Consider the following 14,922-nt stretch of genomic DNA (forward strand, 5'->3'; position numbering starts at 1 on the left):
GGGAGATAGGAAGAGAGGGAGAGAGGGGGGTGATGGCTGGATGGATGGATGGATGGATGGATGGATGGATGGATGGATGGATGGATGGATGGATGGATGGATGGATGGATCGACACTGTCAATCACACCATTCTGATTGACAAGCTAAAAGCAATTGGTTTTGATAGTTTATCAGTGAGCTGGATACAATCCTACCTGGAGGGGAGGGAACAGATGGTGGAAGTAAACGGTACCCTATCCCCCCCCCTCACAGTGAGCTGTGGTGTTCCACAAGGAAGCATACTAGGACCGCTACTATTCCTAATTTATGCAAATGACATGTCGTCAGCTTGTGACTGCAACTTGTTCCTGTTTGCGGACGACTCAGCCCTGCTGGTCTCTGACAAGAACAAGTTACAGGTTGAAAAAGCCCTCAGCTCGGAACTAGGCAAAATCTGCATATGGCTCGCCGACAACAAACTATCATTACACATGGGCAAAACAGAGTCCATTCTCTTCGGTTCAAATAACAAACTCAGCAAGACCGACGGCTTCTCGGTTACAGTGGGTGACAATATTATCACAAGGAAAGATGAAATTACCTACCTGGGTTCCATCCTAGAGGCTAATCTTTCCTGTGACAAAATGGCATCCAATGTAATAAAAAAAGTCAACCAACGAACGCGATTCTTGTACCGGATCTCCTCTCTGGTAAACAAGAATACCCTGAAGACTCTAGCAGGAGCACTCATTCAAGGGTACTACGACTATGCTTGCACCTCATGGTACCAAAGCACCTCAAAGGCACTAAAAAACAAATTACAAACATCTCAAAACAAGCTAGTCAGACTACTACTTGACCTGACTCCTAGAACCCACCTCACCCCTGCCCACTTTGACAACCTAGGATGGCTTAGAGTAGACGACCGAGTACAGCAACTTGCAATGGGCCTGGTCTACAAGATACACTACGCGACCAAGGTACCCATGTACATGTCAAAATACTTCCCAAAGGTCAGTGAATACCACGATCACAACACCAGAGGGAGCTCCACAAATCATGTAAAACCCAGATTCGGCTCAAACAAGGGACTAAACACGTTTCGCAATTATGCCACATCAATGTGGAACGCCCTACCTAAAGCTGTAAAGGAATGTGAATCACTACCCACTTTCAAAAACACTCTCAAAAAACACCTACGTGAGACTGCAATTCGAAACTGGCCCCTACAAATGTCCTAACCTAGTTGTACAGTAAATGACCAAGTAAGGCTCTGTCAATATTCCAATGTACAGTGTAAAATGTGTGTGTGTCCCCTACCCAACCCCCCCCCCCCCCCCACCTCCAAAGTACAGCCCTCACCCAACCCACCCAACCCCACCCCACACATCCAACCTCCTCCAATGTACAGTTTCTACGCCAAATGTATATACACTCCTTTTCTGGACACTTTTGTATCACAAACAGTACTGTATTTGCAAATCTGATATGTCATAAATGTATAGATGTAGCAGTACTGTCTATCTGTATGTCATGTATGTCATATATGTTATGATGAATTGAAAATGGGGGACCCTGATGTAAACAAGACGAAAGTCTTTCTCTGGTCTGCATCCCCTTAACAATTGTATGTATTGAGCTGTACTGTACTGTACCCATTCTGCAATCTGTTAATAAACTTTTCAATCAATCAATCAATCAATCAATCAATCAATCAATCAATCAATGGATGGATGGATGGATGGATGGATGGATGGATGGATGGATGGATGGATGGATGGATGGATGGATGGATGGATGGATGGATAGATAGATAGATAGACACTCACACACGCACACACACTCGCACAAACAGATTGAGAGAGACTTACTTGGCGTAGGCCTTCTCCAGTAGGGAGCTCCAGAACTCGCAGGTCTGTGCAGAGCTCAGATAGATCAGCTTATCATTCCTAGTGGGCAGCAGGTCATCTACCCTCACCTCCTCCCATTCCCCATACTGCCAGAACTACAGGGGGGGAGGGGGGGGAGAGAGAGAGAGTGGGGGGGAGAGAGCGGGGGAGGGAGAGAGGGGGGGTGAGAGGGAGAAGAGAGTGAGAGAGAGAGAGGGGGGAGTGAGAGAGATAGAGAGAGTGAGAGAGAGAGAGGGGGGAGTGAGAGAGATAGAGGGAGTGAGAGAGAGAGAGATAGAGGGGGGAGAGAGAGAGGGGGGGAGAGGGAGAGAGAGTGGGGTGAGAGTGAGAGAGGGGGGGTGAGAGGGGGGAGGGAGAGAGAGAGAGAGAGAGAGGGGGGGGGGGAGTGAGAGAGAGATAGAGGGGGGGGAGAGGGAGAGAGAGGGGGGGTGAGAGTGAGATAGGGGGGGTGAGAGAGAGAGAGGGAGGGGAGAGAGAGGGAGAGGAGGAGAGAGATGAAGAAAAAAGAGACAAAGATTCAGTAGGGTAATCTGGGCCTGTATTCACACAGCCTCACAACACTATAAGTTTGGCCTTGTGGTGTAATTCTCTGATTCATGATGATTTCTCAGAATTTCCCCTTCAATATAGGATTAATTCCCACTACAGAAAGATACAAGTTATTCGTGCTAAGTTAGGAGGTCTCTCAGAATGTTTGTGAATATGGCCCCCGAGCTCTGACGACATCAAAAACAAAGCAATCCTCACCGGTTCACAAGTGACGTTTTTAAGAGTAGGTCTATAGCCTGGTCGATTAGTTTGGCACTGTGATACTAACTTTAAGAGTAGGTCTATTGCCTGGTCGATTAGTTTGGCACTGTGATACTAACTTTAAGAGTAGGTCTATTGCCTGGTCGATTAGTTTGGCACTGTGATACTAACTTTAAGAGTAGGTCTATAGCCTGGTCGATAAGTTTGGCACTGTGATACTAACTTTAAGAGTAGGTCTATTGCCTGGTCGATTAGTTTGGCACTGTGATACTAACTTTAAGAGTAGGTCTATAGCCTGGTCGATAAGTTTGGCACTGTGATACTAACTTTAAGAGTAGGTCTATTGCCTGGTCGATTAGTTTGGCACTGTGATACTAACTTTAAGAGTAGGTCCACTGCCTGGCCGGTTAGTTTGGCACTGTGATACTAACTTTAAGAGTAGGTCCACTGCCTGGCCGGTTAGTTTGGCACTGTGATACTAACTTTAAGAGTAGGTCCACTGCCTGGCTGGTTAGTTTGGCACAGAAATACTGACTCGGAAATAGAAGCTGCCATCGTATCCTTCCTGAAAGTTCTGTCCTGTAGGGACCACTCTCTCCAGCAGGGGGCGATGCAGGGAGAGGGACGCTAGTGCAGACAGGAACCAGCAGTCATCTAAGGTGAAGGAGGTGAGTAGGTCAGGAGAGAGAGAGGACAACAGGAGATCACAGGAGAGCATGCACTTAAAGAACACATTTTTTACTAATTACGCTGAACCATTTTTGTTCCAGACCGGTTTGACTAGACTAGACTGAAGTGCTTTGAGGTACCCTGGCCCCACATTGGGGACTGAAACTGTAGGTAGAGAGGTAGAAATAGTTAATAATAAATAAAATGGTCCAGCTTAGCTAGCATACTAGCATACACCTTTGCATTATATGAAATGTAATAATAATAAAATTACCATCCTGCTTTCCCCCGCTTTGCTTTGCTTTGCTTTACTTTATCAGGCCCTTCTCTGACAAAGTACCTGGCAGGCTGGCAAGGTAACCCTGACCCTTACCAGACACCAATAACCTCCTCAGAGACAAATGTCCAATAAAAGCGTACTTGTCAGCAGAGATCAGCAGAGAAGCGGCTATATAATACTTCTGTAGACGTCCACTTACTGAGATCCCCTTGGCGCACGTCCATACGTGTGGCTCCATCCATTATAAACTGGGGTGGTCTCCCATTGCAGATTTCCTAATGTAGGGGGAGATTAAGAGGAGGGAGGGGGAGAGAGAAGAGGGAGAGAGAGAGCGGAGAAAAGAGGGGAGTAGAGGGAGGGGGAGAGAGGAGAAGAGGGAGGGAGAGAGGGGAGAAGAGGAAGGGGGAGAGATAGGAAGAGGGGGGAGAAGAGGAAGGGGGAGAGATAGGAAGAGAGGGAGGGGGAGAGAGGAAGGAGAGGGAGGGGGAGAGAGAGGAGAAGAGAGAGGAGAGAAGAGGGAGGGGGGAGAGAGGAGAGTGAGGGAGAGAGAGAGAGGGGAGAAGAGGAAGGGTAGAGATAGGAAGAGAGAGGGGAGGAGAGGGAGGGGAGAGGAGACGAGGGAGGGGAGAGAGAGGAAGGGGGAGAGATAGGAAGAGAGGGGGAGGAGAGGGAGGGGAGAGGATAAGAGGGAGGGGAGAGCGGAGGAGAGGGAGGGGGAGAGAGATGTCAGACAAATGGAGAGAACAAGACGTGGCATGTCTGATAAGATAACCTTTACAATGATCACCATGAAGCACAGCAGTCATGTGATCCCTGCTTTGGCGCACAAAACGTTCTACTTTGTACTTTCATTATCCATTATGTTTTGTTCTATTCTATTCTATTCTATTCTATCCCAGTCATATTCTACTCTCCTATACAAAGGTCTATGTAAGAGGATAGATAAAGTTAGACGCATCTTGTTTCGTCGCCCTGATTTCAGCTGTGGAACACTGGCCCACAGCACATTACTGTAAACAGACTCGAATGACAAGTTTCATATCTTCAGTTACCGCTGTGTGTGTGTGTGTGCATGTGTGTGTGTGTGTGTGTGTGTGTGTGTGTGTGTGTGTGTGTGTGTGTGTGTGTGTGCGTGCACGTGTGTGCATGTTTGTATGTCAGAATCAGAAAAGTCTTGTCTTGGTCTTGGTGCATCAACATTAACAGACAATTGAAATAGAATAAAATAAAATAGAATAGAATAGAATATAAGACAGGGCTGTACAATTGTGCAGGAATACATACATTAATTAGAATAGAAAATACAGTGGAATAGAATACGTAACAGAGCTGTGCAATTGTGCAGTATTGTGCAAAACATATGAACACTGAACAGTGTCACGTTCAGATGCTCACAGTTTTGAGTGTAGGTAGTATATGCAAATATATAGTCCAGGAAGGGTGTGTTAATGTAACACATAGTGACAGGTGTGTGTGTGTGTGTGTGTGTGTGTGTGTGTGTGTGTGTGTGTGTGTGTGTGTGTGTGTGTGTGTGTGTGTGTGTGTGTGTGTGTGTGTGTGTGTGTGTGTGTGTGTGTGTACGTGCACGAGCATGTGTGAATGTATATTGTGTATTTACATTTACATTTTTACATTTAGTCATTTAGCTGACGCTTTTATCCAAAGCGACTTACAAGTTCTGTACGACAAGCCATCAGGAAGGGCACAACTCTATCAGCTGAGCAACAATGTTCATCAAAGTGTTGAGTGCTACAGTGTAGGTTAGTTTATTAGGACAAGTGCATGACAGTACGGTTAGTTAGGGTTTTTTTTTTTTTTTTTTTTTTTTTTTTTTTTTTTTAATTCAGATAATGGTTGAAGAAGTGCGTCTTTAGTCGACGGCGAAAGATTGGACGTGATTCGGCTGTCCTAACTGGGGTGGGTAGTTCATTCCACCATTGTGGGGCAAGGACTGAGAATAGGCGACTTCTCTTTGATGACCCTCCCGGAGCTTGGATAGGAGTAGGTCTGAGGCGGCCAGAAGATGCAGAGCGTAGGGGTCTTGAGGGTGTGTAGTTAGAGACCATTGACCGGAGGTAGGCGGGAGCGGTTCCCTTTGCCGCACGGTATGCTAGGTCGAGGGCCTTGAAGCGGATTCGTGCAGCAATGGGGAGCCAGTGCAGGTCCCTAAGAAGTGGGGTGACATGGGCCGACTTCGGTAGGTTTGAGATCAGGCGGGCCGCTGCGTTCTGAATGAGTTGAAGAGGCTTAGTGGCAGTGGCCGGGAGGCCAGCGAGCAGTGCATTGCAGTAGTCGAGGCGGGAGATGACTGTTGATTGGACGAGGAGTTGGGTGGCTTCTTTTGTCAGGAAGGGGCGTATCCTTCTGACATTGCTCAGGAGGAATCGGCAGGTTCTGGTCGTCGCTGCGATGTGAGCAGAGAAGTTCAATTGGTCGTCGAGGACAACACCAAGGTTCTTGGCGGTCGGGGACGCAGTCACAGCTGCATTCTCGACTGTGATTGAAAGGTCGGTTAGGGGGGAGGATTTGGCCGGCAGGTGGAGCAATTCTGTTTTGCTTAGGTTCAGTTTGAGGTGGTTGGACGTCATCCAGGCTGAGATGTCGGACAGACAGGCCGAGATCCGCACAGAGACGTGGATATCTGAGGGAGGGAAGGAGAGGAAGAGTTGAGTATCGTCGGCATAACAATGGTAGGAGAAGCCATGAGACGTGATAATGTTACCCAGTGATTTAGTGTAGAGGGAGAAGAGAAGGGGTCCTAAAACCGAGCCCTGGGGGACACCCGTCCGCAGGGGGCGGGTGGCCGACAGGGTCCCTCTCCATGACACTTGGTAGGAGCGGTCATTGAGGTATGATGACAGCCATGTCAGCGCAGAGCCAGCCACTCCCATTCCTGCGAGGGCCGCAAGGAGGATCTGGTGGTTGACTGTGTCGAAGGCTGCAGATAGATCTAGGAGAATCAGGACAGAGGAGAGGCCTTTCGCTTTTGCTAAGTGAAGTGCCTCTGTGACCGCAATGAGGGCTGTCTCTGTGGAGTGACCAGTCCTGAAGCCTGACTGATTAGGGTCTAGGAGGTCATTCTGTAAGAGATAAGTAGTAAGTTGGTTGGATACAGCACGTTCAAGTGTTTTAGAAAGGAAGGAGAGAAGAGAGACAGGACGGTAGTTGCCTATGACAGTAGGGTTCAGGGTTGGTTTTTTTATGAGCGGCGTGACTCTGGCTTGTTTTAGGGAGGTGGGGACCACCCCCGAGTTGAGTGAGGAGTTGATGGTTGCAGTTAGGAATGGGAGGATGTCTGGTGCTATGGTCTGGAGGAGTGGGGAGGGTAGCTGGTCCAGCTGGCAAGTAGTCGGACGGTTTGACGTTACCAGTGTCAGGGTCTCTGCTTCTGTAATGGGAGAGAAAGATGACAGAGTGAAGGATGAGGTTCTCGATTCAGCATTTGGAATGGGTGGGGGTTGGGAGAAGGAGCTGCGGATGTTCTCCACTTTTTCCTCAAAGAAGATCGCAAAGTCTTCGGCAGAGAAAGATGAGGGAGGGGGGGGTGGGGGGGGAGTGAGGAGGGAGGACATGGTAGCATGCAGTTTGCGAAGATTCTTGGCAGAGGCCTCGATCCTATGGTGGAAGAAAGAAGCTTTGGCATTAGTGATGGTTTTGGAGAATGTTAACAAGAGGTTGTGATATGTGTCGATGTCAGCAGTGAGGCGTGACTTTCTATACTTCCTTTCAGCTGCTCTCAGGACCTGTCTTTGTTCTCTCACTGGATCTGTCAGCCATGGACTGGGTGGGGAGCGGCGGGCAGGTTTCTCAACGAGGGGACAGAGCTTGTCGAAGGAGGTTGCAAGGGCTGAAAGGAGGGTGGAGGTTGCCATCTCTGTGGAGAGAGCAGAGAAGGTGTCACTCAAAGGTAGAGCGGATAGTATGTCAGAGGAGAGGGTGGAGGGGGATAGGGAGGGCAGGTTGCGTCTGAGTGAGACTGTTTGAGTTGGGGTGAAGACCTTTCGGTTAAGCATGAGAGTTAGTGAGAAGGATATGAAGGAATGGTCAGATACATGTAGGGGAGTTACCGTGGTGTTAATGATGCTGGAGTTACGGGAAAATATGAGATCCAAGGAGTTGCCTGCTTTGTGGGTGGGAGGCATGGCAGTGGGAGTCAGGTCAAACGATTGTAGGAGGGAGACTACTATGACTGACTGAGATGAGTCAGGCAGGTTGAAGTCGCCCAGTAGAAGGAGAGGGGTACCATCTTCCGGTAAGGAGCTAAGAAGCATGTCCAGCTCATCTGTGAAGTGATCGAGTGTACCTGGAGGGCGGTAGAGTGTAACAATGGTGAGATTGAAAGGATTAGAGACAGATACTGCATGATATTCGAGAGAGGAGAGTGACAGTTCTGGGAGTGGTGTTACGTTTGTAGCCCATGAAGGAGATGTCATGAGGGCAGTGCCTCCACCCCGTCTGGAAGGTCGAGGTGTGTGAGTGAAGTTATAGTTTGTAGATAATGCTGCAGGTGTTGATGAGTTATTGGGAGAGATGTATGTGTGTGAGTGTGTGAGTGAGTGTGTGTATGTGCGTGTATGTGTATCTGTGTGCATATGCATGCGTTTGTCTATGGTGTTTGTTTGTAAATGAATGCACAGGACCAGTTGAGCAGGATCAGAGAGCTGGACAATTGGTGCATGTAATAATACTCTGTGACAGAATGATGACAGCCTAGCCCCCCCACCCAAATGACAATAGGCTGAGGTCATAGGGATGATACTGTATGTGTATCACAGCAGCCCTGCCTGAAACCTTGTAGACCTACCATATCTTTGATGGCGGCAACATGAGAGACTTTAGACTGTAGTACCGTTTTACAAAGCAGGGGAAATAGAGGTGTCTGATCTGTGTATTTGCTGTACTTGTTGTGTACGTAAAGTAATGGTTGTTTTACTACTTCTACTAGACAAGTAGTAACAGAAGGGGGCGACAGTGCCTCGGGAGGTAGAGCAGTCGTCTGGCAATCCGGAGGTTCCCGGTTCGATTCCCGCTCCTCCCGGGCAGCGTGTCGATGTGTCCTTGAGCAAGACACTTAACCCCTAATTGCTCCCGATGAGCAGGTTGTCACCTTGCATGGTTGCCTCCGCAGTTTGATACCGATCAACGTTATATTAAAAATTTCAACTGTACATGGTCCTAAACGTCATGACTGGTCATCTGCGGGTGAACAGAGGGGGGGGTCGTTTATAATTCAATGACCGACGTTAAATGATTCATGTAGTATGGGTGATATATTGATCAGAGCAGTTTGTATCGAAAATGGTAAAGAAAAACGCTGAAACTCACCCCAGTCTCCTTGTAGCGTTGGGCGATCACACTGGAGCAAAAAGATCGCTATTATGGGATGTTGATCGATGCGATCCATTTCCGGTTTGTATATTACTAATACACGTCCAAATCATGTTGATTATTGAGTTATGGCAAAGATTCATATCGACGGTGTCTGTATTGAGCCCCGGGACGATCACAGAGTGGCCGGACGAAAATAGGGGACGGGCTAGGGCTGGGCGATATGACCAAAAACGTTATCGCGATAAAATTATAAAATTATTTTCATATAATTCGATATCGATAATTATCGTCGATATAATGTCTGTCAAGTTTAATTAACTTCTTATGCTGCTGCGAATGTCTCAAGTCGAGTTGATGTCGTCATCAGTCCGCGCACGTTAGCAGTTAGCCGACAAGCGGAGTATCTCATGACAATAAATATGACACTAAAATACTCTCTTCCGCCACAATATATTGAAACGAACTGTATACCCCACACTACTATAAACGTGGCCTCAGAATTCAAAACACACACATACTCGCCACGTAAATATATAAAACATCGCCGTGCAAGCTAATTAGCCTAGCAAGCCTGTTGCTTCTAAGCGGTGTATTCCATGACAATGTGCTAAATATGACACTAAAATACTCTCTTCCGCCACAATATATTGAAACTACGTCCACTGTATACCCCCACTATTATAAACGTGGCCTCAGAATTCACGCCACACACATACTCGGCACGTAAATATATAAAACCGCCGTGCAAGCTAATTAGCCTAGCAAGCCTTGTTGTTGAGTGAGTCCTACCTCCTTCCGGGTCTACTTCGCTCTCGGCCATCTCCTTCACTGATTGGTTGTTAGCTGTTGTGCGTAATCACGTCATCACGTAACGTTGGTTGTTGTTAGTGAGTGTGCTGAGCCGAGGCTGAACGGAGCCAAGCTTGGAAAATCGATATATCGAAACTTTGCGACCACGTTTCATGTTTATTTCGAGGAAATAATTTATCGCGATAGTTATCGTTATCGTTTTATCGCCCAGCCCTAGGACGGGCACTTCCGGTTTGGGCACTTCCGGTTTGGCAACTCGCCGATCGGCCACCAGGTGGCGGTATTGAAGCGTTGCAGAGTTGTGATGGATCAGACAGCATCACCCATGACTCCGTGGGTGAAATATGAATACCATGACGAAAATATGAAATATTGATCTCAAAAACGCCTTACGGAGTTATTGGCAGACGACGCATGGCGGAGAAACCCGCCTTAACCCGTTATTGGCGCAGAATGGGTTAATAATGTGTGTGTGTGACTGTAACTGTTACCTTGTGTGTGTGTGTGCGCGTGTATGTGTGTGACTGTTACCGTGTGAGTGTGTGTGACTGTGCGTGTAACTGTTACCTTGTGTGTTTGTGTGTGTGCGTGCGTGTGACTGTTACCGCGCGTGTGTGTGTGTCTGTGTGTGTGTGTGTGACTGTCACCATAGGGACGTAGTGTCTGTGTCCACCATAGAATCACATGCAACTGCTTACAGTAAATGAAATAACATGACAGGGTTTCTTGTGCCATCGGACTCTTTCAGACTATGACACAACCATCTGTGACGCCTCGTTTGACATCTATTGGAAATAACTGTCCCAAGGCCACACGTCCTTATGAAGCCAATGCCATATATCTCACATACACATGCATGGGCCTAGTGGTAATTATAAAGAACATGTCATATCCGAGTCAGTGATGTATATGTTTGATTCATTAGGAAAGAAGGTTCTGCAGACTTGAAAGTGCTGTAAGTGGTATTTCTAAAATAAGTGTCAAATAGCTCTACATTTTGTCAGCCATCACTGATATAGAGTGTTTGGTCAGTAACATGGGTCTCCCAGTCCTCACTCCCTCCACTGTGCAGTAAGGCATCACTGATATAGTGTGTTTGGTCAGTAACATGGGTCTCCCAGTCCTCACTCCCTCCACTCTGCAGTAAACACAAAATAAATGTCCTGTTATCCCGTTCCCACTTTATCCAATCAATCAGGAGAGAGAGAACCCTAGATATTTTTACTTATTTCAAGAAATCTTGCCAAGCCAAATTTGCTTACTGCACTGGTAGATTATTTTACTTGTTTCAATGACAGATTTGAAATGTTCTCTCTCCTGATTGGATAGTGGGAACGGGATACCAGAAAATAATATATCTTGTGTTTCCTGGAGAGCGAGGGACTGAGAGTTACTGACCAAACAATATCAGTGCCATCACTGCTGTTGGAATGTAAGAGAAAGAGCTATTATTTTAACATGCAGACTATTTATTTTAATAAACAAAAGAATACCTCTTACAACACCTAGCATAGTTGATTTAATGAAACAAAAGCCTAACCTTGGTGAAGGCATTTGTTTAATTAACCCTGCTTTTCGGTCTTCTGGCACCTTAAGCGTATTAATTTGTCGTGACTCGTGAGTGCGATGTTCCCTTCAAATAACCTACTAGTACTATTGTTTGATTCATTGAACGTGAACGTGGAAGAGATTAATTTGTTATTATTCTAGATATACGCTCAAATTAGGATAGTGTGCTGATGATGGTGTATAAAATAGTAGACTAGTCTAAGTAAACGTGCACGTATGGCTTATTATAATATCCTATAATTGTTTATAATATGTTTATAGAAAATGTATTCAGTTTTGTTTTGTTAAACAGGGGTCAGTTCCAAAATAGCTCCGAAATAAAATCATATCATATTGTATTGCTTTACCTTGGGACGTTTCCATTCCACTGTGGACTTCAGCGCTATGTCGTCCAGAGGAAAGTGAAGGTCTACAAACAGCTTGTCGTCGTTGTTGCCGAAGTTATTAGAAAGATCAACCCTTGAGTAAGCGTCAGACAGCCACCGTCCGGAGTGGGACCCTCCAAGTTCCTCCTGGGGTTCAGGGGCCACGCCATCCTCGGTGGGACAAGTCCGGTTTGCAGACGACATGATCCGCGTACAGTGTAATAATGAGTCTATGTTTAATACGGTGTTTACAAACAGCGTGTGGCTGAAGTTGTTCCTCGTTGAGGTTGAGTAGAGTAGGGTATATCTGCAAAGCCGCAAGCCCAGTACCTACTACCTTCACGACAAACCACTCCCCCTGGAAACCACCTGGAAAGATGAGCCACTGCCTCAACTGTAGTTAACCAACCCCTGCTATTGATCTTAGTGAAGATGGTTTTATGTTGGATATTCAGCAGATATTCGTTTTTCTAACTTTAATACATTTAATAAAAAAAAATATATCCAAAGATGCTTTTATTCATATTAGAAAACATTTATTTTATATGTTTATTAAAAACACAAAAATTTCACTAACTCTCTTACCATGTGATTTTAGACAGTGTTTAGGCTTGTTACAAAAAAAGTAATAGATTCTTAGTTACTAATTTTTTTTTTTTATTGTTTTACTTTATTATGCCCACTCACTGGCAACTGTAGTTCATTACATTACGCACGTTGGCGGTGGGGGGGGGGGGGGTTGGATAGGGGGGGGGGACAAACATTGTACACTGTACATTGGAATACTGACAAAGCCATACTTGGTCATTTACTGTACAACTAGGTTAGGACATTTGTAGGGGCCAGTTTCGAATTGCAGTCTCCCGTAGGTGTTTTTTGAGAGTGTTTTTGAAAGTGGGTAGTGATTCACATTCCTTTACAGCTTTGGGTAGGGCGTTCCACATTGATGTGGCATAATTGCTAAACGTGTTTAGTCCCTTGTTTGAGCCGAATCTGGGTTTAACATGATTTGTGGAGCTCCCCCTGGTGTTGTTATCGTGGTATTCACTGACCTTTGGGAAGTATTTTGACATGTACATGGGTACCTTGGTCGCGTAGTGTATCTTGTAGACCAGGCCCATTGCAAGTTGCTGTACTCTGTCGTCTACTCTAAGCCATCCTAGGTTGTCAAAGTGGGCAGGGGTGAGGTGGGTTCTAGGAGTCAGGTCAAGCAGTAGTCTGACCAGCTTGTTTTTTAGTGCCTTTGAGGTGCTTTGGTACCATGAGGTGCAAGCATAGTCGTAGTACCCTTGAATGAGTGCTCCTGCTAGAGTCTTCAGGGTATTCTTGTTTACCAGAGAGGAGATCCGGTACAATATAATTATATATATAATAATATAATATATTCAATTACGGTACTGGCGCTTTCAGTGACTGACTTTGGAACCAGGTGTTGTGCTGAATTCGGACTCCCTGCCAGAATCCGACCCCCCCTCGGATGAACGCGCATACTCTATCAGAGTATCAGCCTACCCAGCATGTAATACATACTTTGTTAGAACTCAATTCGTTATTATTGGCGCATAGATTGCTGTCATAAAACGATAAAGCGGACAGAAATACAGGAACGTTTTGATTATATTTAACATTGTAAAAGAAGTAAGTGGCGTTTCGAAGCTGTAAGCAGAATACAAGTCATAGGAACACCCACGATATAGTGTTCTTCCCCCTTCCTACTGTATAAGAAAGAATTAAAAACGCATTGCAAGGAGAACAGAGGTTATTTGTTGAGTTTATGTGTATACAAATCCCTTGCAATAAATGTGTCTTAAATGAATGAAAAGCATACACAGCAGCACCTAATGCTGCTCTGGATACAGGCAGCATATATCGTGTGGGTGTTCCTTCGTTTTACAATGTCAAAGCAGAATGGGTACAATACAATACAGCTCAATAGATAGATAGATATATAGAGAGATAGACAGATATATATATACAGAGGGAGGGATAGAGATAGATAGATACAGATATATTGTGGAGATATAGATGGAGAGGGTTTGTGTGAGAGACAGTGAGATAGAGAGACAGAGGAAGTGAGTGGAGGGAGGGATAGAGATAGATAGATACAGATATATTGTGGAGATATAGATGGAGAGGGTTTGTGTGAGAGACAGTGAGATAGAGAGAGTGAGAGTGTGAGAGAACAAGTGAGAGGGAGAGAGAGGGGCAGAGATGTCTTCAAGAAAATCTTCACGACTAGTGAAGACACCGGCAAGATATTTGCATGGCGATGACAGCGACTGTGACGACAATGACGATGCAGTTTCTGGTGAAACTATAGGTAAGTTGACCAGCTATAAATCATTAGAAAGAATAGACAGATGTGTGTGTGTGTGAGAAAACAGCACAAGACGGACCGTGGAGGGAGAGGCCGAGGCCGTGCAGATACCAGACCACCAACCAAGGTACATTTTCACATCACCAAATACAAAATACTGTGATTGGGATCAGAACTCAATGAAAGAACACAGAGAAGAGTTCACATTTTTTTTTTATATAAATGTTTTTATTTTCTTTTTCTTTCATACACAGAACAAGACATCACAATACAATAACATTAACAATAATAATAACAATGACAACAGCGACAGCTACAATAATAACAGTACAAGAGACAGGCAAACAAGAAAAAGTTAAATAATAAAAATAAAATTTAAAATAAATGTGGCTCTTATGTGTGTGTATTACCTATGTATGCTATATATATGTGTGTTCTACCTACCCATGTGTGCGTGTGCATTACCTATGTGCGTGTTTTATGTGTGAATGTTTGATATGCCTGTGTAATTTACGTGTGCATGTTGCATGTGTGAGAGTGATGTGTGTTCTATGTGTGTGCATGTGTATATGTGTGGTGTGAGCGTGTGTATGTGTGTGTGTATATGTAAGCACCTTTACATTAATTACGGTTCCCTCGGCAACGATACCAGCACAATCAGACAAAAACAAGGCAGCATTGGTCTCTATAGGGAGGTTATGGGTAATGGGGAAACCCACCAAGTACAGTGGCAGACAGTGCAGGTCCGATACGAGACAGATATGGGTCCCATATCTCATAGAAGGTGTCCAGTTTAGAGTGCAGCATGCATGTGATGTATTCACAGGGAAAGAGTTCACTTGTTGATGTTTTCCTTATGGCTTCATTTCTTTCAGTGTGCCATCTGATATCAGAGGAAGAGCCTGATGACCACACCACTCAACCCCCACACTTCACCCCAA

General features: G+C 45.5%; 1 protein-coding gene across 3 annotated transcripts in view; it reads right to left on the minus strand.

Moving 5' to 3' along the window:
• LOC311233551 (calpain-9) overlaps positions 1–11,939 on the minus strand; it is a 108,629-nt gene extending 96,690 nt beyond the window's left edge. For all 3 annotated transcript variants that reach the window (XM_084320518.1, XM_084320517.1, XM_084320519.1), the window contains exons 1-4: positions 11,647–11,939; positions 3,789–3,864; positions 3,176–3,294; positions 1,852–1,985 (exon numbers count right to left, since the gene is read on the minus strand). In XM_084320518.1, coding sequence (XP_084176644.1) covers positions 1,852–1,985; positions 3,176–3,294; positions 3,789–3,864; positions 11,647–11,868 — 551 coding nt within the window. In that variant the 5' untranslated portion in view covers positions 11,869–11,939. The remainder of the gene's footprint in view (positions 1–1,851; positions 1,986–3,175; positions 3,295–3,788; positions 3,865–11,646) is intronic.
• Positions 11,940–14,922: the final 2,983 nt, after the last annotated feature.

The sequence above is a fragment of the Notolepis coatsorum genome (assembly GCF_963971535.1).
Source record: "Notolepis coatsorum genome assembly, chromosome: 1".
Taxonomy (NCBI): domain Eukaryota; kingdom Metazoa; phylum Chordata; class Actinopteri; order Aulopiformes; family Paralepididae; genus Notolepis; species Notolepis coatsorum.